Raw genomic sequence first — 27,946 nt, forward strand, 5'->3', positions numbered from 1 at the left:
GGTGAGCCGCCTTCTTGAACCGCTGCAGTCTGTGTGGTGACGGTTCTCCCACAGTGCTGTTAGGAAGGGAGTTTCAGTATTTTGACCCAGCGACGATGAAGAAACGGCGATATATTTCCAAGTCGGGATGGTGTGTGACTTGGAGGGGAACGTGCAGGTGGTGTTGTTCCCATGTGCCTGCTGCTGTTGTCCTTCTAGATGGTAGAGGTCGCGGGTTTGGGAGGTGCTGTCGAAGAAGCCTTGGCGAGTTGCTGCAGTGCATCCTGTGGATAGTACACATTGCAGCCACAGTGCGCCGGTGGCGAAGGGAGTGAATGTTTAGGGTGGTGGATGGGGTGCCAATCAAGCGGGCTGCTTTATCTTGGATGGTGTCGAGCTTCTTGAGTGTTGTTGGAGCTGCACTCATCCAGGCAAGTGGAGAGTATGCCATCACACTCCTGACTTGTGCCTTGTAGATGGTGGAAAGGCTTTGGGGAGTCAGGAGGTGAGTCACTCGCCGCAGAATACCCAGCCTCTGACCTGCTCTTGTAGCCACAGTATTTATATGGCTGGTCCAGTTAAGTTTCTGGTCAATGGTGACCCCCAGGATGTTGATGGTGGGGGATTCGGCGATGGAAATGCCGTTGAATGTCAAGGGGAGGTGGTGAGACTCTCTCTTGTTGGAGATGGTCATTGCCTGGCACTTATCTGGTGCGAATGTTACATGCCACTTATGAGCCCAAGCCTGGATGTTGTCCAGGTCTTGCTGCATGCGGGCTTGGACCACTTCATTATTTGAGGAGTTGCGAATGGAACTGAACACTGTGCAATCATCAGCGACCATCCCCATTTCTGACCTTATGATGGAGGGAAGGTCATTGATGAAGCAGCTGAAGATGGTTGGGCTTAGGACACTGCCCTGAGGAACTCCTGCAGCAAAGTCCTGGGGCTGAGATGACTGGCCTCCAACAACCACTACCATCTTCCTTTGTGCTAGGTATGACTCCATCCATTGGAGAGTTTTCCCCCTGATTCCCATTGACTTCAATTTTACTCGGGCTCCTTGGTGCCACACTCGGTCAAATGCTGCCTTGATGTCAAGGGCAGTCACTCTCACCTCACCTCTGGAATTCAGCTCTTTTGTCCATGTTTGGATCAAGGCTGTAATGAGGTCTGGAGCCGAGTGGTCCTGGCGGAACCCAAACTGAGCATCGGTGAGCAGGTTATTGGTGAGTAAGTGCCGCTTGATAGCACTGTCGCGACACATTCCATCACTTTGCTGATGATTGAGAGAAGATTGATGGGGCGGTAATTGGCCGTATTGGATTTGTCCTGCTTTTTGTGGACAGGACACACCTGGGCAATTTTCCACATTGTCGGGTAGATGCCAGTGTTGTAGCTGTACTGACCTAAGTAGGTCAGCTAAAGTGAGTACACTTACTCATTCCCCTACACTCCGTCTGCCACATCACTGCCCCCACCCCACATCTCCTTCTGCACAGCTAACACTACTCTGTCACATCACTCCTCACTCCCACTCAAAGCTCATCCTCATCTTACCTGCATTTACTCACCTCGCCAGTACTCATCCCGCCACTACCACTCAACCCAATCCTCATACAATCTCATGGCTCTATCTCATACTCATCCTCTCATGCATCTCTTTCACAGTCAGCCTCACTCAACCTGCCACTACCTGTGCTGTAGCCACAGGGCATGCATCACGTATGTGCAGTAGGAAGCGTATGGCAAACGTGTCGTGAGCATGAAGGGGATGGACAAGGGTGTTTGAGGGTTTGTCATGGTTTTTACTTATATTTAATTTCTGAGCAACTCACATTACATATTATATTGGCACCACTACTGCCACGTCTTTGTGAATCTTGTCTGGTTTGTGCAATAATGCCCTTTCCTGAGGATCACATTGAAGACCCACAACTGATGCCACCCATTGTGTCACTGCAGAGTGGGTGTAGGTGTATTTGCAGGGCTCTTTTGTGCAGATGACTGAGAGACGTCGGCAAATGTCTCCGGTGGCACCCTGGAAGGATGTGGAGGAGACGTTGTTGAGGGCAGTGGTGACATTGACAGCAGCAGGTAAGAAGATGGTGCTTGGGCCAGCCGGGAGCAGCTCGGCATGAAGGAGGCTGCAGATGTCCACGACTACATTTCGAGTGACTCTGAGCCTCCATGTCCACTGCTGCTCAGAGAGGTCCAGGAAGCTGAGCCTCGGTCTGTGGACCCTGTGGCGAGGGTAGTGCCCTTTGCGACGCATCTCTCTCTGTGGTTGCCCTCCCTCCTGCTGTGCAGGTGGATGTGTCACAGCACTGTGTTGTGGAGCTCCACGTGTCAGAGGTGGACAGCATGGCTGGCGAGGCTGGTGATGCTGTTCGCCCTCCGAGGAGGTCATGACTGCAGCTACGGCGGCCCCCATCCGGAAGATGTACATCTGAGGGGGTCCGCAAGGTAGGTACATGTGTCTGGACACCGGGGTAAGTGTGCAAGTTGGTGAATTTTATTGTTAGGAGGAGGGTGGTGGAGTCCAAACTTTGTCCAAAGTGACAGAGTGGCCTCCTGCAATGACTGAGGGTCTCCCCCCTCCCCCCCCGACCTGTCAAATGGACCTTTGCAGCTGCCACAGGCTGATGGCTGCAACACGTCCATTTGAACTGCGAGTGTTTCCCCCAGTACGGGAAACAGTCTCAATTGTTTGCAAAATCCCAACCCTCCTAAAATATCATGTTAATCAGGTCTCTAAATGACCTGAAATACCTAAATAAATACCTTAAGTGGCTTTAATTGCCTGCGGGAGTCCCACATGCGGGGGCTGCGCGTGCACATCAGCGCATCAGTGGGGAACCCGGAAATGGGGGCGGGTTGGAGCCGGGCTCCCGCCCCGCCCCGGGAATCCCCGATTTTCGTAGCCTTCCCGCCAGGAACGCACCCGATCGCGGGTGCTATAATCGAGCCCCATATCTCCTGCAGGATTTCTCAGCCTGGAACAGTGCTAGTGCTTCAAGATTGTGAAAGAGGAGAAAAAAGAAATAAATGGAGGCAGGGGAAAGCTTAACTTGTCCATGTACAGAATGCTTATAGTTGGGACCAAGTGGCATTTACAGTTCAATTGATAATAACTACTATTCCTTCTTGGCCTATAGCCAAGAGGATTTATTCAACTCTTGACTTATATGCTGTTGCAAACACATTATCTTTTATCATTTCCCAGACAGAATATTCACAAAGTTAGAGGCTTCAATAAATTAAAATCATGGTAATACTCATGCTCATGTACATGGAAACTCCAAGGTACTGTCAGATTTGATCTCATCTGTCAAAATATTTAATCAAGGCATTTAGTATGGGTTATTGCTTTCCAAAAGGCCATTGTCAGATGTGATACAGTTGACTGCAGATAAATTCTTTCTTTTTCCAAGCACGGAATTTCAATGTACCAAAACTATTCACTGCAATGACATTGAATTCCCAAATCAGACAGGGCACTTCAAGGTATAATCCCAATCAGTTCGTAAAATGCTCTGGTGGCAGGAGAAGAATCAGAGAGCCCTAAACCTTCTTCCCCAAAAAGAGTCAAAATAAAATAATCGTACTTCCTCTTCATTTAATTTCTTTTCTCTCAGCCACCACTGGGAGATTTGAAATTCAGCCGAGTTATCATCTTCCAGTTGGAGGAGAAAGTACGGTCTTCGTTTTGGATCTTGCCTGATTCAGTTTCCATGAGCTTCATTGATTGTAAATTATATGTAACTAAGCCATGTGCTGTTCATTGATAAAATAGAATATTTCATCTTTCTTTGTGTATCCATTTTCCTTGCAAACTGAATAGTTTCTAGCAACCATGTGTCAGTTTTCTTTTATATTAATATCTTCTTGTGAAAGATTATCTTTGGTTTAATGAAGTCTTTGAATTCAGGTTAAGGTTTTTGAGGAAACTGCAGGGTAAGCAATAGAGAGATATTTTCCAATTTTGGAAAGCAAAGTATTAAGCTCCCCATTTTTGTAGAAAGAAACAGCAACAAATTAAAATGGTATTTCACCTCCATTTTCTGCTGGATGATAACATTCTGTTACATTTAGTAGCAAAAACCCAGCAAATCATGATGCACCTGCAACAATACTCGTTTCTCACCTCTCAAATGGTTTATTAACCATTTAACTAGTATGAATAATGGCAAAAACCTACATGAAGTATGCAAAACAGTGGTACATAAGGGTGAATTCAGAGATCCAGCATGGGACTGTACTCAAAGGGAGCAAGGGTGGGAAACAGCTGCAGCAGTGCAACGTCAATTCTCTGAGCCAGGCATGGGTTGGCAAACTTATGTTTCAGCAGTGAATTCAAAAATCTGGTTTGCTCGCATGGAGTTGAAATCCTGGTCAAGTCTGTTTGGACAGAAGGCATCATATTTTTGGAGCCATAACGGCAGCAACTACCATTGCCTATAGGCAAAATGCATGTCAAGTTGTCAGCTCTTCTCGTTCAAAGAACTCGGTGACATTTGGCACAGAAAAAAGCATCGTGTATACTTCCTAGAATGATGTATATGATTTTCTGATGATGGTCACATACTACCTTCACGTTGATAGCTCCTCCTATTTAGGTATGCCATAAGATTTTTGGTAAGTGCCTGATTGGCTATATGTTTTTGGTCAGTGATGCCCTATACTTGGAGAATTGAGCTGTGGTGGATGTGGGCTTTGTCCTGTAACATGTTATAAAATCTTTTTATGTTCTGTCAGATCATGTAAAACTATAACTAAGCTAATGCACTGGGAATTTCTTTAATAAATTGGAGCCCTAGCTGATGTTTCTGATAAGATTTTATTTTTCTTTGCTTGAGCAACAGGCATTGGTTAGGGAAAAAGATAAGTTAATTTTCTATAATGTCTATAGCCATTAACAGGGAATGTCAGGTTTAATGTAAAATTCTACCTGGCATTATCCTGAGCCTGATATAGTAAACATTAGATAGCCTGGGGAATTGCTTTCCACTTCCCATCCACTTGGCATGATAGAAATAATCACTGGAGGACGATCAGCATCCATGGAACTGTGCTGCAATAAGGAGTCAAAACCTTCATGGTGAGAGGGGAAAGGAGATGATAAAATTGCGGAAAAAAATCACTACAATCCTCAGAGAATTCTACATGTGCATTTAAGTAACACATAGCTCCACGTTGCCTATGAGGTGCAGAGGTGGCAGTATAATTGCGTGTAGCAGATATTACTGTTGTAAAACAGCTACAGGTATCAAAACAGAACCTGCAGTTTAAAGGGGCCAGAAATATGCAAGTGGAAGTTTTGTGTCATGAGCGGTGCTTAAGTAGGTCACTTGCTTCATTCCCACCACCATCGGGAAATACTATCTTTTTCTGTATGTTCTACACTTGACAACTGGATGGCATGGCGGATAATTTTTGCTACCTGTACAACATTGCTGGACCACTATGGAGAGATATCCCCAAATGAAAATAAAAAGTACTGAACATTTGATCTTACTTTACAGTGACTGCAAGGCACTGAAATGAGCAGGCTATCAGTTAAATAAATATATCTTATTCTAAACATTAGCTTCCTTACACTAATGCCTGGACATTTCTTTATGTGGTACATTTATTGCACAAGCGTGTACTCACTTTAACTTTGCTCATGAGATAACTATAAACACATGGAGGAAATTCAAGCCGTAAGTTTTTATGGTTTCTCTATCGTATTATTTTGCTTATCTCCACTATCTTCTCCTTATAGGGGCCATTGATCAGCCTCTTTAGTGGAACAGTCTGAGACATGGGGGGCAATTTTCAACTTTGTATTTGGGCAGTACGCTGGCAGAGCAGATTTCAATTGATTTCAATGGAACAAAAATCGGGCGGGTTCTATAACGGGCAGGTGATCAGCCCCACCAGTTTACTGCCCAGACAGTGAAGTTGAAAATTACCCCCATGGTCTTCTCATAGTTACCAGTGAGATGCAGCAGTTAATCAACAGGTGATACATTTAAAGATTTTTGATGGAAACTTTGTTTCAGTAAAAGTATGAGTAGTTTTAATGAAGTTAAACTATGCTGGTGGGAGTCCAGAGGCTGTTATGGATTGCTAGGCCTTGCATAAACACAAAAGTGAGCTTAGGTCTTGCTTTGTTGAATGAGTCCCAAGGCCATTTTTCCAGTTATAAGTTCCTATTGATTAGCAAAAGCTATGAGTTGAATTCATTGTTTTTACTGTAAATGGTCATAATGCCACAACCTATTACCAGACATTAGACATTTATTAATAATGCTACATCAAAATAGAATAATTATATAAACAGAAATCCAAAAATCCTGAAACATTTTTCTTTTCTTGAGTTCTCGTATGTAATGTTTCATCTCTGTTGTCTTGAACTACCAGCTGGAAGAACAGAGAATTTTTCGACAACTATGATGGAGCTCTTCTCTGAGGATAAGCCAACGGGAGGTATGTTTGCCTGAGGCAAATAAGGATGAATCTGAGTCCTGCTGATGTATTATTGGCACTGAACATTAAAGAGAATGTGCTGTCTCTTTGGAAACAACCACTGGGAGCTAGGCATTGAAGGTTCCTAATGTAATGCTTTCATTCTACACGGTGTATAGTATAAATAAATTTAGTGTAATTTAAATCACTACTCATACAGTGTGCAAAACTCCCTTTATTGTCAAACACAACACACATACAGTGACATTGGGCATGGATCTGCCGCATATTAGAAAAATAAAAGTCCACATTTATGTTGATCGACAAAGATCTGTGTTGAACATCTTTTTATTTATTTTTTCTGGAAAATTTGATGGCACACTTGGTCGGTACACGTTAACTCCTGCCAAGAAAAAAAAACAAAAAATTAAAATACATTATTTGGTATATCACCAATTAAAAGCAAATTCACAGGGTCAGGCTTGGCTGTGGTGCCTCCACTGATGGACACTCGTTGTCTGATAGATGGCCATTTGGGCAAAGTATCAGAGGGCTGTTGGTGCTAACATGGCATAGTCTCTTCAGGAGGGGACAGATGAAGGCAAAAAATTGGGAAAATTGGCATTTATTGCCCGTCTCTAGTTGCCCTGAGAATGTGGTGGTCAGACATCTCTTTGAACTGTGCAGTTCTTGTTTGCCACATGTGATTCAAAGGTGAGTGGTACATACATCTGCCTCTAGAAAAATGAAATTTACAGTAACCATTAACTGATACAGAGAGACAACTGGTGAGGTACACGCAAGGCATCAGAAGAGATGCAGGAAGCAGAGCCAGTGACATTGCTATTTTCTTTTTATTCTCGACAAGTTAGTAAAAAGAAAAAGATTAGTGAAGACAAATTAGGTCCCTTATAGTCAGAAACGGGAGAATTTATAATAGGGAACAAGGAATTGGCAGAGCAATTAAACAAATATTTGGTTCTGTCTTCACGGAAGAGAACACAAATAACTTCCCAGAAATGCTAGGGAACCAAGGGTCCAGTGAGAAGGAGGAATTAAAGGAAATTAGTATTAGTAAAAAAAATAGTGCTGGAGAAATTAATGGGCCTGAAAGCTGATAAATCCCCAGGGCCTGATAATCTGCATCCCAGAGTGCTAAAAGAGGTAGCCATGGAAATAGTGGATGCATTGGTTGTTATCTTCCAAAATTCTATAGATTATGGAACAGTTCCTGCAGATTGGGGGGTGGCAAATGTAACCCCATTATTTAAAAAAGGAGGGAGAGAGAAAACAGGCAACTACAGACTGGTCAGCCTAACATCAATAGTAGGAAAAATGCTAGAATCTATTATAAAGGATGTGCTAACAGGACACTTAGAAAATATCAATGGGATTAGACAAAGTCAACATGGATTTATGAAAGGGAAATCGTGTTTGACAAACTTACTGGAGTTTTTTGAGGATGTAATTGGTAGAATAGATAAGAGAGAATCAGTGGATGTGGTGTATTTGGATTTTCAGAAGGCCTTTGATAAAGTTCCACATAAGAGGTTAGTGTGCAAAATTAAAGCACATGGGATTGGGGGTAATATACTGGCACGGATTGAAAAACGGTTAACAGACAGGAAACAGAGAGTCGGAATAAATGGGTCTTTTTCGGGGGGCAGGCAGTGACTAGTGGGGTACCGCAGGGATCAGTGCTTGGGCCCCAACTATTCACAATATATATCAATGATTTGGATGAGGGAACCAAAAGTAATATTTCCAAGTTTGCTGATGACACAAAACTAGGTGGGATTGTGAGTTGTGAGGAGGATGCAAAGAGGCGTCAAGGCGATTTAGACAAGTTGAGTGAGTGGGCAAATACATGGCAGATGCAGTATAATGTGGATAAATGTGAAGTTATCCACTTTGGAAGGAAAAAGAGAAAGGCAGAGTATTATTTAAATGGTGATAGATTGGGGAATGTTGATGTACAAAGGGACCTGGGTGTCCTTGTACACCAGTCACTGAAAGCAAACATGCAGGTGCAGCAAGCAGTTAGGAAGGCAAATGGTATGTTGGCCTTCATTGCAAGGGGATTTGAGTACAGGAGCAAGGATGTCTTTCTGCAGTTATACAGGGCCTTGGTGAGACCACACATGGAGTATTGTGTGCAGTTTTGGTCTCCTTGCCTAAGAAAGGATATACTTACCATAAGGGAGTGCAGCAAAGGTTCACCAGACTGATTCCTGGGATGGCAGGATTGTCATATGAGAAGAGATTGGATCAACTAGGCCTGTATTCACTCGAGTTTAGAAGAATGAGAGGCGATATCATTGAAACGTATAAAATTCTGACAGAGCTAGACAGACTGGATGCAGGGAGGATGTTTCCCCTGGCTGGGGGAAGGATCCAGAACAAGGGTTCACAGTCTCAGGATATGGGGTAGGACATTTAGGACTGAGATAAGGAGAAATTTCTTCACTCAGAGGGTGGTGAACCTGTGGAATTCCCTACCACAGGAGACTGTGGAGGCCAAGTCACTGAATATATTTAAGAAGGAGATAGATAGATTTCTCGACACAAAAGGCATCAAGGGGTATGGGGAGAGAGCGGGAATATGGTATTGAGGTAAAGAATCAGCCATGATCATATTGAATGGCGGAGCAGGCTCGAAGGGCCGAATGGCCTACTCCTGCTGCTACTTTCTATGTTTCTATGTTTTCTATGTAGCATCATTCTCTTATCATAGCATTCAGATGTATTTTATATTTGAACTGGAAAAATTGGAACATTAACTTCAAAGCAATTATTCACCCACATTTTACAAGAATACAATTGAAGAATAGTTTTGCTTGGCAAAGCATTTGACCTCAGCATTCATTAAAATAATATTTCATCACATTACTGGCATGGCTTTGATATGACTACTGTGTAATCATTATGCAATTATGCTTCCTACCAAGTGCAGTTTATCACCCTCGATCCAGTGCTTCCAGCCTCTGTTGGCCTTCTCACCCTTCTGAACACAGACCAGTTTATCTCCATCCCACTTCACCAGTGTCTGCAAGGAAATAAATAGGTTTATTATTGGGCTTCAAGACTATTGAGTTTAATCACTTGTGTGGCTGAGCAATACAAACCAGAAAGGTCCGAGGTTCAATCTCTGATCTGTGCCGAAATAGTTGATCTCAGTTGGGTTCTACATTTGGCCTCTTTGTCTCTGGGGTAGGGAGTGCAAGTTCAGCCAGGATTCCTGTTCCTAATTGTTATCATGTAACCCCTGCTGGAAGCATGCATGTGTGAACATTCCTCTGATGTCCCTGCAGTCAAATAGTCTGCCTATACTCACTGTCATGGCTCACTCCTGAACTATGGCCACTTGGATGAGGTACCAGAGGTTATCTGGCACTCGTGGAACCATATCCCAGCAAGGAGTCAACATCCTCAGGGGAGAAGTGCAAGAATTTATTTTTTAAAGTCTAATTTTGAATTGGTATAAAACTAATCTTATTTACTTCATTGCCACAAATGCCGACTGGACTCCAGAACACCAGTTCACTGCAGTGCCAGTAAAAATGGTGCTACCATGTGTTCAAAATAGCATTTGGTGCATGACTTTACTTCACCAATAAAAAACTACAGATGTTTCCAATCATTGGTATCTAAAACATCAATAATAAAGAGACCGCAAACTATCGAACATGTTATGCGTTTGTATCTTCTTCCGACCTAAAATGTTTGGATGGTAGGAAACTGTAGTACCTTTACATTTGGACTTTAAATTGCAATCGTTCCTACACATGCTCCTTAGTGTCGGTGAAACTGTCTGTACTGGAGAGATTGTGCCTATGCTGAGGCATAGGTAATGTACAACTCATAATGGCGGAGTTCTTATTAATGGTCCTTAATGAGAGGGAGTAATATGATTCCTACAGTAGGTTCACCTATACTAAGCAGCAATGGTTATAACTATTGGCATTAATAGGTGAACGAAAATAAAAAGCTAAAGGATGGTAGGAAGCCTGCATTCCGCTACTGATAGAAGCTTACAGAAGATAGGATGTCTTTACCTTCTGGAATTTGGGAGGTGGATGGTGAAGATCAACATTAACTGTAGCTGCCCGCCCCACTTTGCCACTAGGATCTCAGAACGACACCCTGTTCTGAGCAGGCATGGGAACCATGGGAAATAACAGGCATAAGTTGGGCAGAATTCGCTGGGTATCCCAGAAACATCCACAAACATGTGATCTAACTGCAGTTAGGACACTAGGGAAGTGGAAGCCTGGAAAATCTGGGTTCCACCCCATATTGTGACTCCCCTGGCACAACTACGCTGGAATTATGCCCCGCTGGGGTCAGATTTTCCACCCTAACATATTTATATATGGTAAGCCTGTTTAGCTAGAGCAATTAATTCATAAGCATCATCGTAAAATAAAAACTTGTAAAGTTCTCAATTGACATTTCTTGTTTTTAAAAGGAATCCATTTGAACACGATGGGGCTAAACATCAGTGTGGGCACTCCGTAGTACTTAATAGTGCCTGTTTTAAAGGAGGCATTAGTGTTAGCCTAGGAACAGGTCATACATCCTCCCTTTCAGCTGCAAGGTGCTAAGTCAAACAAATAAAAAAAAAATTGGCAAGAAAAAATACAAGAAAAAGGTGGAAACATCCAGAAAAATACCCTCATGGAAAAATAACATGTTTGCCATATACCTTGACTGATCTGTTATCTAGGCCTTTTGTGCTTTCCTCGAATTCCTCCCCGATGGTGTAATCCAAGCTGTAGTTTCTGAAGGTACTTAGAGTTTTAGTGAAAAACTTGTCTCCTTCCTGTTTGATTTCCTTTGTCTGCTTGAGATGAATTGCAATCTTCCTGGTGGCAAAATCTATGTCTGCATTGGAGAGAAGAAATTCAGTTCAGCATGAGGAATCTAAAGCTCTTGTTATGGTTTTATATAAGCTCGCTGACTGCTTGAAATGTTGTTGCTTGTTATCAGGATGAAACATTTATATCAGAGCTTTAAACACAGTTTCATGGCATTATAGACAAATAGGAATGACACTTCAGGCCTGCAGAGGTAAGCTGTTCCCCTGAGAGAAATGATCAAGACTGTAGTTGGTGAGAACATTATTACACAGCTAAGGTCCCTTCCGTATTACATGGGCAGTGATTTCACAGTTACAGCTAGAAAATTGCAGTCATTATTTGTTTCATTTTATCCGTGAGCTAGCTGACTTTTCTTTAAAAAAGCAGTATTTTTACCCAGCCCAGCACTATGATCAGCATTTACATAGGTGAAAGCTTGTGCTATGCTGTTTCCAATGAAACAAGGTCTATTTAGGCTACAGCTGATATCTCACATTGAAAACAGTCACCAGCAGATGTCAGACAGTTGGCAATAATGAAAAACTACTATCTGAACTGTTGAAGGCTCATTATCCAATCACACTTAGTAGTCTAGTTGAAGACTATAATAATTGGGAATCTTGTGCCTCTGGGCTATAATAGAGAGACTTTTTGTCACTGTCTGTTTATTTGGCTACTGCTGTTGATCTAACAGGACTGTCAGCGAGCTGTGCTAAGGTACACTTTAGCTGCAGTAACCAATAAGTATGATAAAATAAGGTTCACAGTTATCCTGAATCAGTGCAAGGTTTTGTGCCCAGTGATCGCAATAGCCCAACAGAAATCCTCGACATTCAGTCATTCCTGTAATCCACTTTCAAGCCATTCTCCTCCAACAGGAGACAATATTTCAATACTATTTTTAATTATATAGAGGACAATTTAAATAACTGTTAGCTAACATGGCAGGACAGCTGGGGCCCGTCGCATGCACATCCTGTGCCATGTGGGAACTCCAGAACACTTTGTGTGTCCTGGAAAGCCATATGTGCAGTTAGTGCTCAAGCTCGAGCTCAGAGTTTCTGAGCTTGACGGGTGGCTGGTGTCACTACAGTGCATACAGGAAGCTGAGATTTTCGTGGCTAGCACGTTTCAGGAGGTGGTCACCCCGCAGCTACAAAGAGTTCAGGCAGAGAGGAAGTGGGTGACCACCAGACAGATTAGGAGGAACAGGCAGGCAATGCAGGAGTCCCCTGGGAGTGTGGCACTCACAAACCAATATTCAGTGTTGAATACCAATGAGGGTTTTGACACCTCGGGGGAATGCCATCAGGAGCAAATCCACGGCATCGTGGGAGACCCAGCTGCACAGGGGGGCAAAAGAAATGCAGTTGTTATAGGGGGTTCAATAGTCGGGGGATAGACAGGCGTTTCTGCAACCATCGACGTGAGTCCCGCATGGTGTGTTGCCTCCCTGGTGCCAGGGTAAAGGACATCACTGAGAGGGTGCAGAATATTTTGAGGGGGGAAAGGGAACAACCAGAAGTCATGGTCCGTGTGGTAATCAACGACATTGGAAGGAAAAGAGTTAAGGCCCTGTAGTCAGAGTTTCAGGAGCTAGGGAGAAAGTTAAAAAGCAGGACATCAAAGGTAGTAATCTCTGGATTACTCCCAGTGCCATGTGCTAATGAGTATAGGAATAGTAGGATAAGTTTTTTTTTTATTCGTTCATGGGATGTGGGCGCCGCTGGCGAGGCCAGCATTTATTGCCTATCCCTAATTGCCCTTCAAAAGGTGGTGGTGAGCCGCCTTCTTGAACCGCTGCAGTCCGTATGGTGAAGATTCTCCCACAGTGCTGTTAGGAAGGGAGTTCCAGGATTTTGACCCAGCGACGATGAAGGAACGGCGATATATTTCCAAGTCGGGATGGTGTGTGACTTGGAGGAGAACGTGCAGGTGGTGTTGTTCCCATGTGCCTGCTGCTCTTGTCCTTCTAGGTGGTAGAGGTCGCGGGTTTGGGAGGTGCTGTCGAAGAAGCCTTGGCGTGTTGCTGCAGTGCATCCTGTGGATGGTACACACTGCAGTCACAGTGCGCGGTGGTGAAGGGAGTGAATGTTTAGGGTGGTGGATGGGGTGCCAATCAAGAGGGCTGCTTTGTCCTGGATGGTGTCGAGCTTCTTGAGTGTTGTTGGAGTTGCACTCATCTAGGCAAGTGGAGAGTATACCATCACACTCCTGACTTGTGCCTTAATACGTGACTGGAGCAATGGTGCAGGAGGGAGGGCTTCAGATTCCTGCAGCATTGTGACCAGTTCTGGGGCAGGAAGGTTCTGTTCAAGATGGACGGGTTGCACCTCAACAGAGCTGGGACCAATGTCCTCATAGGGAGGCTAACAAGTGCTGCTAGGGAGGGATTTAAACTAATTTGGCAGGGGGATGGGCACCAGGATGAAACATTAGAGAAGAGAAACAAGGTGCACAGAGGACTGGGAGGGACAAGAAGTACGGGAGTAAAGAATAGCGCAGAAACAGGTGGGATCAGACGGGCAAATGGGAGGCAGTCTAAGATGAGATCGGAGTGCATGTGTGTAAATGCACATAGCATGGTAAATAAGGTTGGTGCGCTGCAGGCTGAAGTCGTCACATGGGACTATGATATTGTGACAATAACAGAGAGCTGGCTCAAAGAAAGGGAGGACTGGGAACTTGATATTCCTAGCTACAAGGTATTTAGGAAAGATAAGGAAGGAAAGAAAGGAGGGAGGATTAGAGAAACTATAATAGCACTGGAAAGGGATAATGTAAAGGGGTCAAAGACAGAATCAATTTGGTTAGAATTAAGGAATAATAGAGGAGCTATTAAAGTACTGGATGTTTACTATAGGCCACCAAATAATGGGAAAGGGATAGAGGAGAAAATTTGCAGGCAAATTACAGAAAGATGCACAAATTATAGAGCAGTGATAATGGGGGACTACAATTATCCCAATATAGACTGGGACAGTAACAGTGTAAAGGGCAAAGAAGGGAAGGAATTCCTGAAACGTGTGCAAAAGATCTTTCTGGATCTGTGTGTTTCCAGCCCGACCTGGAAGGAAACAGTGCTGGAAATAGTTCTGGGGAATGAAGTGGGGCAAGTGGAGCATGTTTCAGTGGGGGAGCATTTGGGTAACAGTGATCATAATATCATTAGGTTTAGAATAGTTATGGAAAAGGACAAGGAACAATCAAATGTGAAAATGCTTAACTGGAGGAGGGCAAATTTCAGTGAGTTAAAACGGGATCTTGCCCAGGTGGATTGGAATCAAAAAATTGTTAAGCAAAACAGTAATTGATCAATGGGAGGCTTTCAAGGAGGAGATGGTTCGGGTACAGAGTAAACACATCCCTATGAGGGGGAAAGGAAGGGCATCCAAAGCTAGAGCTCCCTGGATGACTAAAGGTATAGAGATTAAAATGAAACAGGAAAAGGAGGCTTATGACAAATGTAAGGTTCATAATGCAGTGGAGAACCAGGTTGAATACAGAAAGTACAGGGGAGATCTAAAAAAGGGAATAAGAAGGGCAAAGAGAAAATATGACAATAGATTAGCAGCTAACATAAAAGGGAACCCAAAAGTCTTTTATAAATATATAAATAGTAAAAGGGTCGTCAAAGGAAGGTTGGGGCCGATTACAGACAAAAGAAGATGTTCTTGTGGAGGCAGAAGGCATGGCTGTGGCACTAAATGAATACTTTGCATCTGCCTTCACTAGAGAAAAGGACGCTGCCATTGTAGCAGTAAAGGAGGAGGTAGTAGCAATATTGGATATGATTAAAAATAGATAAAGAGGAGGTACTTAAAAGATTGGCAGCACTCAAAGTAGAAAAGTCACCCAGTCCAGATGGGATGCATCCTAGGTTACTGAGGGAAGGGTGGAAATTGTGGAGGCTCTGGCTACATTCTTTCAATCCTCCTTAGGTGGCGGAGGAATGGAGGATTGCAAATGTTACACCCCTCTTCAAAAAGGGGAGAGGGATAAACCCGACAATTATAGGCCAGTCAACCTAACGTCAATTGTGGGGAAACTTTTAGGGACAATATCCAGGACAAAATAAATTGGCACTTGGAAAAGTATGGGCTAATAATTGAAAATCAGCATGGATTTGTTAAAGAAAAATCGTGTTTGACTAACTTGATTGAGTTCTTTGATGAAGTAATGGAAAGGGTTGATGAGGGTAGTGCAGTTGATGTTGTGTTTATGGACTTTCAAAAGGCATTTGATAAAGTACCACAAAATAGACTTGTTAGCAAAATTGAAGCCCATGGGATAAAAGGGACAGTGGCAGCGTGGATACAAAATTGGATACCGGTCAGAAAGCAGAGTAGTGGCGAATGGTTGTTTTTCATATTGGAGAGAAGTGTACAGTGGTGTTCCCTAGGGTCAGTATTAGGACCACTGCTCTTTTTGATATATATTAATGACCTGGACTTGGGTATAGAGAGTATAATTTCAAAGTTCGCCAGATGACATGAAACTTTGGAAATGTCATAAACAATGTGGAGGACCGCAACAGACTTCAGGAGGACATAGTCATACTGGTAAAAAGACACATGGCAGATGAAATTTAACATAGAGAAGTATGAAGTGATGCATTTTGGTAGGAAGAATGAGGAGAGACAATATAAACTAAATGGTACAATTTTAAAGGGGGTGCAGGAACAGAGAGACCTGGGGGTGTAAGTACACAAATCTTTGAAAGTGGCAGGACAAGTTGAGATGGCTGTTAGAAAAGCATATAGGATCCTGGACTTTATTAACAGAAGCACAGAGTACAAAAGCAAGGAAGTTATGCTAAAGCTTTATAAAATGCTGGTTAGACCTCAGCTAGAGTATTGTCTTCAATTCTGGGCACCACAATTTAGGAAGGATGTCAAGGCCTTAGAGAGGGTGCAGAAGAGATTTACTAGAATGGTGCTAGGGATGAGGGACTTCAGTTATGTGGAGAGACTGGAGAAGCAGGGGTTGTTCTCCATAGAACAGAGAAGGTTAAAGGGGGATTTGATTGAGGTTTTCAAAATCATGAACGGTTTTGTCAGAGTAAATAAGGAGAAACTGTTTCCAGTGGCAGAAGAGTTGGTAACCAGAGGACACAGGTTTAAGGTGATCGGCAAAAGAGCCAAAGGCGACAAGAGGAAACATTTTTTACGCAACAATTTGTAATGATCTGGACTGCACTACCTGAAAGGGTGGTGGAAGCAGGTTCAATCGTAACTTTCAAAAGGGTATTGGATAAATACATGAAGGGAAAAAATTTGCAGGGTTATGGGGAAAGAGCAGGAGAGTGGGACTAATTGGATAGTGTGAGAAATACGATTTCTCAACCAAATCATAATCATGTATCCCATCCTGCAAAGCTTCAGGGTCTTGGCTAAAAAGCGAGGCTGTGGGCAGACCTTGCATCTGCGAGAATACAAAGGGAGGTAACATTCTACAGGGAATGATTATCTGACATCAGGCATAGTGATTGGGAATAGTGCAGAGACAATAGAAGCGTGAAACAGACACATTGAAGACCAATTGTCAGAAACAGATAACAAGAAATCCCAAAGACTCAGGACCTGGACACAGACTAATCTTTTATGTTAATTACAGGAGCTTTGTGCAGATAATTAGGTAACCTTCGTGATTGGCGTATACAGGATGAGACATCTTAAATCTCTGCATCTGAACAATCCAAATACACAAAAAAATATGGGCATGTCCCTCCCCCATAAATTAGATAGGATTGACAATAGTTAACACCATAGAATGGATATCTGAAAGATGACTAGAACAATGGGCACCCTGAGGAGAAGATGTCCGGGATAGATGACATCATGAGACTAATGTCGTTAAGCTACTAGAAGCAACTATGCTTCAGAAAGATATATAAACTGGGACACTGTCCCACTAAAAGGCAGAAGCAGCTTCTTGGGGCGGCATAAGTCCAGATAACTTATGAACCAGGTCTGATCAGCTTGAGATTTCCTAGGGTCAGGTTGTACCATTCTTGTTTATTTGATATAACTGTATTAGAACATGGTTATATAAATACTTGTTGTTTGATATAACCGCATTAGAACGTTGTTCTTGTGTCTATAATAAAGCTTGCATGTTCGGTCACACTCGGGCCTGAATCATCATGGAAGTTATTATTTAGAAGGATTAACAACCCTTAGTAGCATTAATAATAGTACATTTCCAACAGATAGCTCTTTCAGGGAGCCAGCACGAGCACAATGGGTCGAATCGCCTCCTCCTGTGCTGTGATACTATGATAATGAATACTCAGAAGTGATTACAAGGCAAGAATCCAATGGAGCTACAAGAAGTCTCAAGAACGAAGCTTGAGTTATATATATATATATATCTCTGTCACCTGAACCCCAAGATTAGATAATAGACTTGAGTCATTCCTGTCCATAATTTTTTAAAATGTAATCTGTTTTATTATATATTGAAGTTTTATTAAGTTTTTAATCGATTTTTGTGTTAGTTGGCCACACATTGTTAATGTGTGATGCTGCCAGGAATTAACAATTGGGTAGGAGACAAAAATCCTCAGCCAACCTGTCATTTCTTATTAGGAAATTCTATAGCAAGTACATCTCACAACTGAATAAACCATGAGCACTTTTGGTTCAGTTGTCAATGAAATGGAAGATTCAGAATTGCACTGCTTAAATATTGAGAAAAAGCTCTGAAGGCAGCTTCCGTTACTTCAATTAGTTATTTTTTATTTTTGACCTTTTTAGCTGTTGTTTAAAATGCTTTCAATAAACTTCAAAATTATTGTATTATACTGTGAGTTTTTACAAAGTTACTTAGTTGATCTATTGATTTATGTATTAGTTATATATTAAAAGCAATTTTCTTCTGGTCCAGTAATTGGTATAAATGATAATTATTTAGCTGGGAAAATGAAACTTTATTTTTTTAAATTAGTGAATCTCCCGTGGCATTTCTCATGGGAAGGCAGCGCATGCTGTCTTTTTCTTACACTTGAGGGGAGGGATCTGGCAAAAGCACAAAGTGGCAGAAGAAAAGAACACAGAGGGAGTAGCATTTTAGCCTCCTTGTCTGATATTTGCTCCTGCAGCCCCATATACCCTCGCACCACTTCCCCTTTCCAAGCACTCCTCATTTATATCGCCTCTCCCACTAGTTTCCATGACCTGCTCACTCCTTGTATTGTCCCTTGCCCCTCACTCCACTGTTGCCTCCCTTTCTCCTCAATCCCCTCGCGTACAACCCCATACCCTCCCAATGATGTCCCTGCTTCTTCCCCTCTTGCATCCATCACTTCCTTTGTACCAAGCCTTTCCCACTACTTCCTCATTCCATGATCCCTTTGTTCTCATTGTCTCCCCACCCCTTTGAAGTACTACTTCACCCTGCATGGTCCCTCTTATATTTGTTCCGCTATTGTCTCTGTTGCCCCTCACCCCTCCATGGCCTCACCATCTTTCCCATCCCCTCTCCCATCATCTCCCATCAGCCCCCATTCTTTTCCCTCTCACCCTCCATTCTCTCCCTCCTGTCTCATCTCCCATTTCCTCCCCCTCAGCAAGCTATCTGTTCACACTCTGCAATCCTCTGGAACCTGAAGCCAAAGTCAGTTTCCCAGCACTAAGTGAAGAAAAAGGATTGGGATGGCATGGCCCAAGGGCAGGTAGCGGCTGAACAGTGCGAATGGGTTGGCCAAAGACCTGAGTGGGGGAGTTGAGTGCTGAAGCCGTGTGAGAACAAGCAGGCCCAGGGGAGACGAAGCAGTGAGGCCCAAGGCCCATGGAAGCAGCAGCAGGGTCAGGAAATTTATAATTAAATTATGTTTTAAATAAAACTTAACTGGTGATGGCAGCAGGGAAGAAAATTAACACCATTTAAAAATAAAGTGCTTTCCTGAAAAAAATAGGCAGTCAAAGAATCAAAAACTATTTTAAAAAAATAATTTCAGTGTCACCTAGAGAAATAGACCTGGAGACAGAACTTGGAGGAGCAGCAATGCCATCTAGCATTGGGAGGACTGAAAAGTAAGTAAGATGATAAGCATAAAATACCTTACAGTTAAAAGTAATACCTAGATATGACACTGGAAATAAGTGTGACAAACAGGAAGATGCAAGACTTTTATATGTGATAGATAAATAGTCAAACATATAAGTACGAGAAAGAACAGACTATATTTTAAATTGATGTAAGTATTGTCTACACTGTCTCACTATGAATAAAAATACACATTTAAAGAGTAAATATATTGATTGCTGAAACAAAAATCTTGAATCTCCATCCAGCCAATACATTCAAATAGCATTTTGAAAATTTGAGTCCTGTGGATTTAAATTAATCAAGAATAGACTTATTCAATGACCTTGTTCTATGAACAGTTCGTTTCAACCAGATATGCTGCAGTAACCTCCAACATAATGCAATGATACTTTATCTCTGCTGTGCAGTCTCTTCATTTTTAACTTTGTAACACCAGCTTTCATTTGTCATCATGAGTGACCAGTTTCATACACCAATAAATTTACCTCTGACTTTGAGGCATAGAGACGATGCCTTAAATTGCTGAGGGAATGATGATGATGCAGCACAATGATGTTCCAACACAATGTGTGGCTATGCTGTCTGAGGGAAGATCTAAGTCGAGGATGGATAATCGGCCACAAAGAGTGAAAGAAAAAAATCATGGGATGAGAGGTTTTTTATCCTTTGAATTTTCTCCCCTACTCCCCTAAAAGCATTGAATCCTTACTGCTGCATGGTTCCACAGATTCTGAAGCCCTTCAGTACCTTGCCTATATGGCCAATTTTCATATATGAGCCTTATCAGTGAATCCCAACTGGCTATTTTATCATGGAGGGCATCACAGCTGATTGCATCCTCACTTGATGTCCAGCCACTCATACTTTCCAGCAGGAGCCATTGGCTACTGATTAGGAGTGAGAACCCTTGGCCTATTCTTCCCTTCCCTAGCTCAGGGATACTAACCCTGACAGTTGCATCAGCTAACTAAGCACAGACCAGAGACTAAACCTGAGACCTTTCTGGTCTGTATGGCGCACTATGCAGTGCATCTAAGTAAGCATTTCATAGATCCCAGCAGTAATGAAAATGCATTTAATGCTTCTTCTGTTTCAAAGTCGGAACCGGCTCGAGGGGCTGAATGGCCTACGTTCCTTTGTTCCTAAAACCATTATGGCATTCCACATTTAAAAAAGACTTGCGACAGCCAATAACAAAAGCAATCTGATCCTGAAGACAGCAACAGTTTGTGAACTGAACTGTGGTGGGTAAAGCTCAAGTGTTCTACTCTGCTGAGAATTCTCTTTGCGTAACTAGCTGCTGCTCTTAAACGTTTTTTACAGCCCGCTTATTACTGTGAAGTATTATCAACAGAAAAACTTGAGGCTGTTTTTAGAAGGGAGAAAGAGAGCAAAATAACCAGAGCAAAGACTAAAATAAAACTAGCGGAGGGCATATTTTGCTCTGTCTATAAGTTAAAGAAAAATTCCCATTTCGTAATATAATTTTATTTAATTTTACATGCAGAGCACAATTTGCAAGTAAAGAAGAAGATTTCCTCTGTGTCCTATTTATAGCAAAATAGGAAACGTGTTTATAAAAAATGCATTTTTGATTCCACCAAAAATAGCCCACAGGTAGAATTTTTCCCTCTAAAACTCTGAGACTGAATAGAAGTTTGAAGAGAGAGTATTTCCATATTTACAGGAATTCTTGAATTTTACCAGAAAAATTAGCTGTACACAGAAACTTAAGTAATAAAAGTGGAAAAAGATTACTCCAAACCTGCCCCATCCACGGAGTACATGCAGTTTGCATTTTTATTGACTTTTCCTAATTGTTTTAATCTCCAGAGAAAGGTGAACAACCATAGCTAAAAGGATGAAGCTGTGTGTGATTTCTTCCTGACCCTTACTGTAATTGAATGAAACTCCAAAATATCAAAAAAAAATTACAACCTGTACTATGCAACGAATACTATGAAACTATCACTTTCCACAGATGTCTTGCCCATTGTCTCAGAAGCACAGGATTCATCATCTTGCGCAGGGAAAATGTTCACTTATATCTCTACTTATCTGTACAGTATTTACTTCAATCCTAAGAAGAATTAATCACTTTTGGTTGGAATCTATTCAGCTACCCACACTGTGGGTTATCTCAGTCTAGCATATGGCTTGTTAATTTAAGAAGGAAATAATAAAACTTTGTAATTCCACAGGGAAATTTGAGTGTTTATGATGAGCTTGCAAGAAAACTTTGGCGGGGGCGCAGAACGGGCGATATCAGATTGGCCCCCTGTTATACACCCCACCCGAATCAGGCAGCATGACTGATCCTCGGCCACCCATTTTGCGCCCCGCTAATGTTGAATTTCGCCCCCTATACATTTTCTTGCATTTTATTTCTAACAGGAACAACTTTTTACGAGTAAACTGAAAGCTGCCATTTATTTTGCCAAAGGTTGGCATCTGTGCTGCTTGTATTCATGATATTTTGGCAGTACTTCAATTTTGGTACTAGTTTTCAAGTTTCACCTGAGTATGTCAGTAAAACTGCAGAAAAATTACTCCAAAAGCCCTTTGCCCCATGGTTCAGTTGATAAAGCAAGATGTAACTGACCCATGCTTTGCCCACCCACCCCACAGTTCATGCTGGCACTTCCCCCCCCCCCACCCCACTCTTTAAAGGAATGAATGAATGCTCCCTCCCACTCCTTCTCAGTTAATGCTGAAATTCTCCCACTGCCCCCGACACAAAGCGACACAGCCATCTTCTCCCCCCTCACCCACAAGTCCTGCCCCTAGACTCTCCCTTCTTACAATCATAGAATCATAGAAAGGTTACAGCACGGAAGGAGGCCATTCGGCCCATCGAGTCCGTGCCGGCTCCATGCAAGAGCAATCCAGCTAGTCCCACTCCCCCGTCCTATCCCCGTGGCACTGCAAATTTTTTCCTTTCAAGTATTTGTCCAGTTCCCTTTTAAAGACCATGATTGAATCTGCCTCCACCACTCCTTCGGGCAGTGCATTCCAGATCCTAACCACTCGCTGTGTAAAAAAGTTTTTCCTCATGTCACCTTTGGTTCTTTTGCCAACCACCTTAAATGTATGTCTTTTTCTTTCATAAGGCATGGCTTTCAGCTACAACTTTTCCCTTTTCCCTTTATTGCCTTTGTTTCCCCTGCTTCCCTCTCCCCACAGCTGAGTCCCAGTACTAATATAAGTGATTCCAGCCTTTGCATACTTGAGGCGGGAATTCCTGTTCTCACAAAAAATCCCACCTGCAGTATACAGTGATGGGAATTACTTCTGTTAGTGGTGTCAACTCAAGTAGCGATGCTTGATGGAGAGCATTCTAGGCTGCAAATATATTTGCCAGCAAATGGAGCTATGCGGATCTGGCTGCCAAAATATTAATGATTGACGCGTAATAATTTAAAAGGAAAGAACTTTTTATAGTATCTTTCATGTCCTCAGAACATCCCAAAGTGCCTCACAGCTAATTACTTGATTTTTAGAAGTATTATCACTGTTCTTTTGTAGGCAAACACGCCAGCCAATTTACACACAGCAAGGTTCCACAAACAGCAAATGAGATAAATGATAATTAATAATAATAATAAAAACAGAAAATGCTGGAAATACTCAGCAGGTCAGGAGGCATCTGTAGAGAGAGAAACAGATTCAACAGGCTCAATTTTAAACGTAAATTGCGGGTGCGTTGGGGGCGGGCGGGAGGGGCTGTGAAAATTGCAGAAATGCAGAGCGGGTTTGGAAGCCGGCTCCAACCTGCCAACTTCCAAGTTCCCCCACAGCCGGTGGGATGATAGTTAAAGAACCAAATGTACCTCATTGAAGTACTTAAGGCAATTTACTTGTGACATATTAGGTAGTTAGAACGATTTTTAACTTACCTGGGCGGCTTTCCCACAGCTTCTGATTCATGCCTGGTGAAACCAGGCGTGAGGGGCCGGATCAGGCAAAAGAAACAAAATAAGTTAAATAAAAAACCATTGCACAAAGTTAAAACACAAAATCAACCTACCTTTCCACCCTGCTCCGATGTCCGATGTCTCCCTCTCTGATCTCCCCCTCTTCATCCCCCCCCGGTGTCCCCCCGATCTCTCCCTCTTCACCCCCCAATGTCCTCCCTGATCTCCCCCTCGTCACCCCCACCGATGTCCCCCTGATCTCCCCGCCTTCACCCCAATCTTCCACTCTCCCCCCGATCTTCTCCTCCCACACCCGATCTTCCCCTCTCCCCCCCCGATCTTCCCCTCTCCCCCCCACCGATCTTCCCCTCTCCCCCCCCCGATCTTCCACTCTCCTCCCCCGATCTTCCCCTCTCCCCCCCACCCCGATCTTTTGTTCCAGCGTCGGATGACGTCTTGCTCTCTCTCTATCTCTCCCCCGCCCCTCGGCGTTGCAGCTCCTGTCGGCAGCCAGCCTTTCTCTCAGGCTGGCTGACGGGCGCGAAACCCGGAAAGAACTTTAATCACCATCCATTACATTGCGTTCGCGTCGGAAACGGTAAGTTTTGTTTATCTGGGTTTGCCACATGCACCTTCACCAACTCCCCCCCCCCCACCCCCACCTGCCAATCCACCCAACATTTCAGGTCGATCATCTTTCGTCAGAACTGGAAGAAGTCAAAGATTTAACAGTTTTTAAATAAGTACAGAGCCAAGGAAAGCCAGGGAGCCAGCATTTTCTGTTTTTATTTCAGATTTCCAGCATCCGCAGTACTCTGCTTTTGTTTTAGTGTTTAATTCACTGCCACTTCTCTTCCTTGTTTCTCTGTTCTGCTCTTCTGGGATTTCATAGAACCATAGAATCGTTACAGTACAGAAGGAAGCCATTCAGCCCATCGAGCCCGTGCTGGCTCTTTTTTTTTATTCGTTCATGGGATGTGGGCGTCACTGGCGAGGCCTGCATTTATTGCCCATCCCTAATAAAAATAATCTTTGCAAGAGCAATCCTGTTAGTCCCATTTCCCCACTCTTTCCCCATAGCCCAACAAATTTTTTCCATTTGTCTCTTTTACCTTATTCACCTTCACCCCCTTTCCCTGGCTCTGTACTTGCTTAAAAACTGTTAAATCTTTAACTTCTTCCAGTTCTGACGCAAGGTCATCGACCTGAAACGTAAACTCTGTTTCTCTCTCCACGGATGCTGCCTGACCTGCTGACTATTTCCAGCATTTTCTGTTTTTATTTCAGATTTCCAGCATTTGCAGTATTTTGCTTTTGTTTAAATGATAATTAAGTTCATCATTTTATAAACTAGTGATTTAACTTGACTCATAAGTAGATTACAAATAGTCCACATGATAACATTTGCCGCACAACACCAAGTTTTACCCACAGAAAATGCCTGTTTAGAAGATATATGAACTGGAACTTTTATTACCTTGAAAAGCCCTCAACTGCCATTGCTCTTCATTACCCAAAGGCTGTTTACCTGTACAGTCAGCTTATCACAAATTTTTCATGAAGAGAAGCAAGAATTAAAGGAACTTGTATTATAGACATTAAACAAAATTGTTGTCATTGATCTTATAGACACACCCAGGTCTTGAGTTGTAATCCTCCCCTATTATAATGGCTTCAAGTTCACAGCCTGCAATTCCATTATTCTGTGTATAGATTTAGCTCAAAAATAAAAATAGGGAAGATTTTCATCTTCGAGATTGCCAGTCTTTTAGTAAATTCTATAGAGCAGTCAAAACTTACCCAAAGCCTTCATGTAGCCTTCAAAATTTTCATTTTGTGTCATCTCCCATGTACCGTTGTAATCTGCTGGCATTTTGTCCGTTTTCTGAAAAAAAGACTCAAGGAATAGAAAATCTACTTTGTAGGACGATCTATCGGGGTCGTATACTGAATGCTCTTGTTTTTATACTGTTCCGAGCTATCTCGTGAAGGACCATAGTTCAACAGATTAGAGAATATTATCACATAAGGGAAGTGCAAAACTTTTACCTATTGCACAAGCTCCTTTCGTCATTGATTAAATGGCAAATTCACAAACCTACTTAACTTCCAAAGACTGGGTATTTTAGTTAATTTTACAGACAATTTTTGAAAGTAAATGAGAGATAGAAGTGTGATTTGGACAAATCCTCTTAAATAAAACAATTAAATAATCAAAAGGGCAACATAGAAATTATGAAGATTAATACCTGTGACAGAGTCTGAATTGTTTTGATCGGAATGTTCAAACTGTCTTTACTCAAAATAGCAGATGGCCTAATTAATTTTGTTAGCAGGGGCTTCCTGTGACATACAAGACCCATTTTAATCTGGAGCAGGAATTGGGCGGGTGGGGAGAGCGCCAGCATGAGGTCCAGGTGATTTTAACTCCCAGGCCCCATTTGAATAAGATTGAGGGGCTGCCCATCCAATAGTGTTGGGAAACGAGCATTTTTGCGGCAAAATTTCTAGCAAGGTGCCCAAGGCCTATTTAAAGCAGGAATGCACCTCTTAAAGCAATTGTGGACACAATTCTCTTAACAGTAATGAGCTATAGGGCAGCCCCCAGAGTTTCTGATGCTTCGCTGGAGGTCCTGGTGGAGGAGGTCAGGGCAAGGAGGGAAATACTGTTCCTCAACATTCGCAGGAAGATACCAAGGACTAATATCTAGCAGGCTTGGACAGAGGTGGCTGAGAAAGTTTGGACAGGAGCATCATTTCCAGGACTAGGGTTCAAAGCAGGAAGAGGTTCAATTACCTCATGAGAGCAGCAATGGTGAGTCCAGCTCTTCATCTCTGCATTCCGCTCAACAACACCTGCCAACACTCCTTTGACCCCTCCCCCAGCACTCACCACTTCACTCCCTTCCATCACATCATTCAGCATACAATCACAACATGAGCAACAGCAGACTTCAATTGCGTGGTAGCCCTTCCGATTGATGAAAGTTGCTGGCTGGTCTTCTGATGCCCTGATGGCAACATGTGTGCAGTCTATCATGACCTGGATGTGAAGGGAGCCAGTCACTGCTACAAATACCTGAGCTCTCTCCCATTGACAGATGAAGTGAATGGAGAAAGTGATGTACAGGTTTTCTTTGGCAAGGAGGGCATTGGTGACCTGTTTGATGCAGCTGTGCACTGCAGACTGGGATATGCGGGAGATGTCCCCTGTGGCAACCTGGAAGGAGAAGGTGGCAAAGAAGTTAAGACTTTGACTTTGACAGCCACTGGCAAAGCATGACCACCTAGTCCAGCAAGCAGCAGGTCCTGTTGCAGAAGGCTGCAGTGGTCTGCGACAGCCTTCATGGAGAATCACAGCCTCCCGATGCACTGTTCCTCAGATAGATCCAAAGCACTGATTCTTGGCCTGCAGACCCTGTGGGCTGAGTATGGCCTCCAGCGAGCAGCCCCCCTCAACTGCTGCTCGTGGTGGGTGCTGAGGCTGCTGCTGTTCTTCTTGCTCCACCTCTCTCTCCATCCAAATAAAAGTGGCCAAAATGGCACCCATGATATGCTGTGAGAGCTTAACCAGGGTAAGTGAGGCAAAAAATGTCAGAAAGAAGCAATCTGGAAGCTGGAAACACCTGGCAATCCAAACAGCACAATGGCACACATATGCCTATGATCCAATTACCTGCAGCTGAGTGGCCCTTTAAGTAGTGCTTCCAGTAACTATGAGACCAATTTATGCTAAGTTTTACTAGTGGATTGGGCACTGGGTGGGACTTCCATGATTTCGCGTTAAAATCGCATTGTAGTCCTAATGACATCATAGTACCCCAATTTACATGCATTCGTGAGACCGCCACCTGTTTCTGGTGGGCACTTTGGCCATTAGCGCAAGGTTAAAATGGCAGTCAGCAGGAAAGCAGTGGAAATAGGGCGCTTAGCACTCTGAAGCAATTTTAGCAGCACGCCAGCCCTGTTCCTGCCAGTCGGGATGGGTTAAACTCGTCCATATAGAACTGGTTTGCTCAATCGTAAAGACAATGAACCAACAAACCCATTCATCATGTACATGTGAATTGATTTTGTCTCTCACCAGGCACTCTTGGTGTTTGTACAATGAGCCTGCCCTCTTTAATTGGATTTACACATGAAGTATTGCTTGAGAAACCATTTTACAATCTCCTATATTAACCAGAAAAATGTACTAACGCATTTGATTCCTCTGAGAACCAATACATCTATGAGTTGACAGAGGTATTGTTTCCTTAACACATAAAAAGCTTTTAAAGCATAGTAACCCCTATCTCAAAAGCTTTGAGGTATTGTTTCCTTAACACATAAAAAGCTTTTAAAGCATAGAAACCCCTATCTCAAAAGCTTTTGGGAGAGTTTGTGAACACATGAGCCAGAAGATTGTGCCAGAGGTTAAAATGGAGACTGAATTTGCAACATTGTAACAAAAGCTTTGTTCACCAATTTGATACAGACAGTTGAACTAAATCAGAATTGTGTTTACAAAGGGTAATTAATCCATTATGCACATTCTCATTGTGTTTATATTCCACTAACATTGTTCTTTTGGCATTTGCCATTTCTTTTGCTTTAAATATATATATTTTTCTTTATTCATTCTCAGGACATGGGCGTCGCTGGCAACGCCGGTGTTTATTGTCCATCCCTAGTTGCCCAGGTTTGAGA

At 42.8% G+C, this 27,946-nt stretch overlaps 1 protein-coding gene across 1 annotated transcript; it reads right to left on the reverse strand.

Moving 5' to 3' along the window:
- Window positions 1-6,655: 6,655 nt before the first annotated feature.
- LOC137331567 (retinol-binding protein 2-like) lies at window positions 6,656-25,231 on the reverse strand. The gene is made up of 4 exons (XM_067995444.1): window positions 25,058-25,231; window positions 11,138-11,316; window positions 9,377-9,478; window positions 6,656-6,835 (listed from the first exon to the last, which is right to left on the reverse strand). Exons 1-4 carry the CDS (start codon window positions 25,128-25,130, stop codon window positions 6,785-6,787), a joined length of 405 nt encoding a protein of 134 aa, XP_067851545.1. The 5' UTR covers window positions 25,131-25,231; the 3' UTR covers window positions 6,656-6,784.
- Between the last annotated feature and the right edge of the window lie 2,715 nt (window positions 25,232-27,946).

The sequence above is a fragment of the Heptranchias perlo genome, chromosome 13 (assembly GCF_035084215.1).
Source record: "Heptranchias perlo isolate sHepPer1 chromosome 13, sHepPer1.hap1, whole genome shotgun sequence".
NCBI lineage: Eukaryota > Metazoa > Chordata > Chondrichthyes > Hexanchiformes > Hexanchidae > Heptranchias > Heptranchias perlo.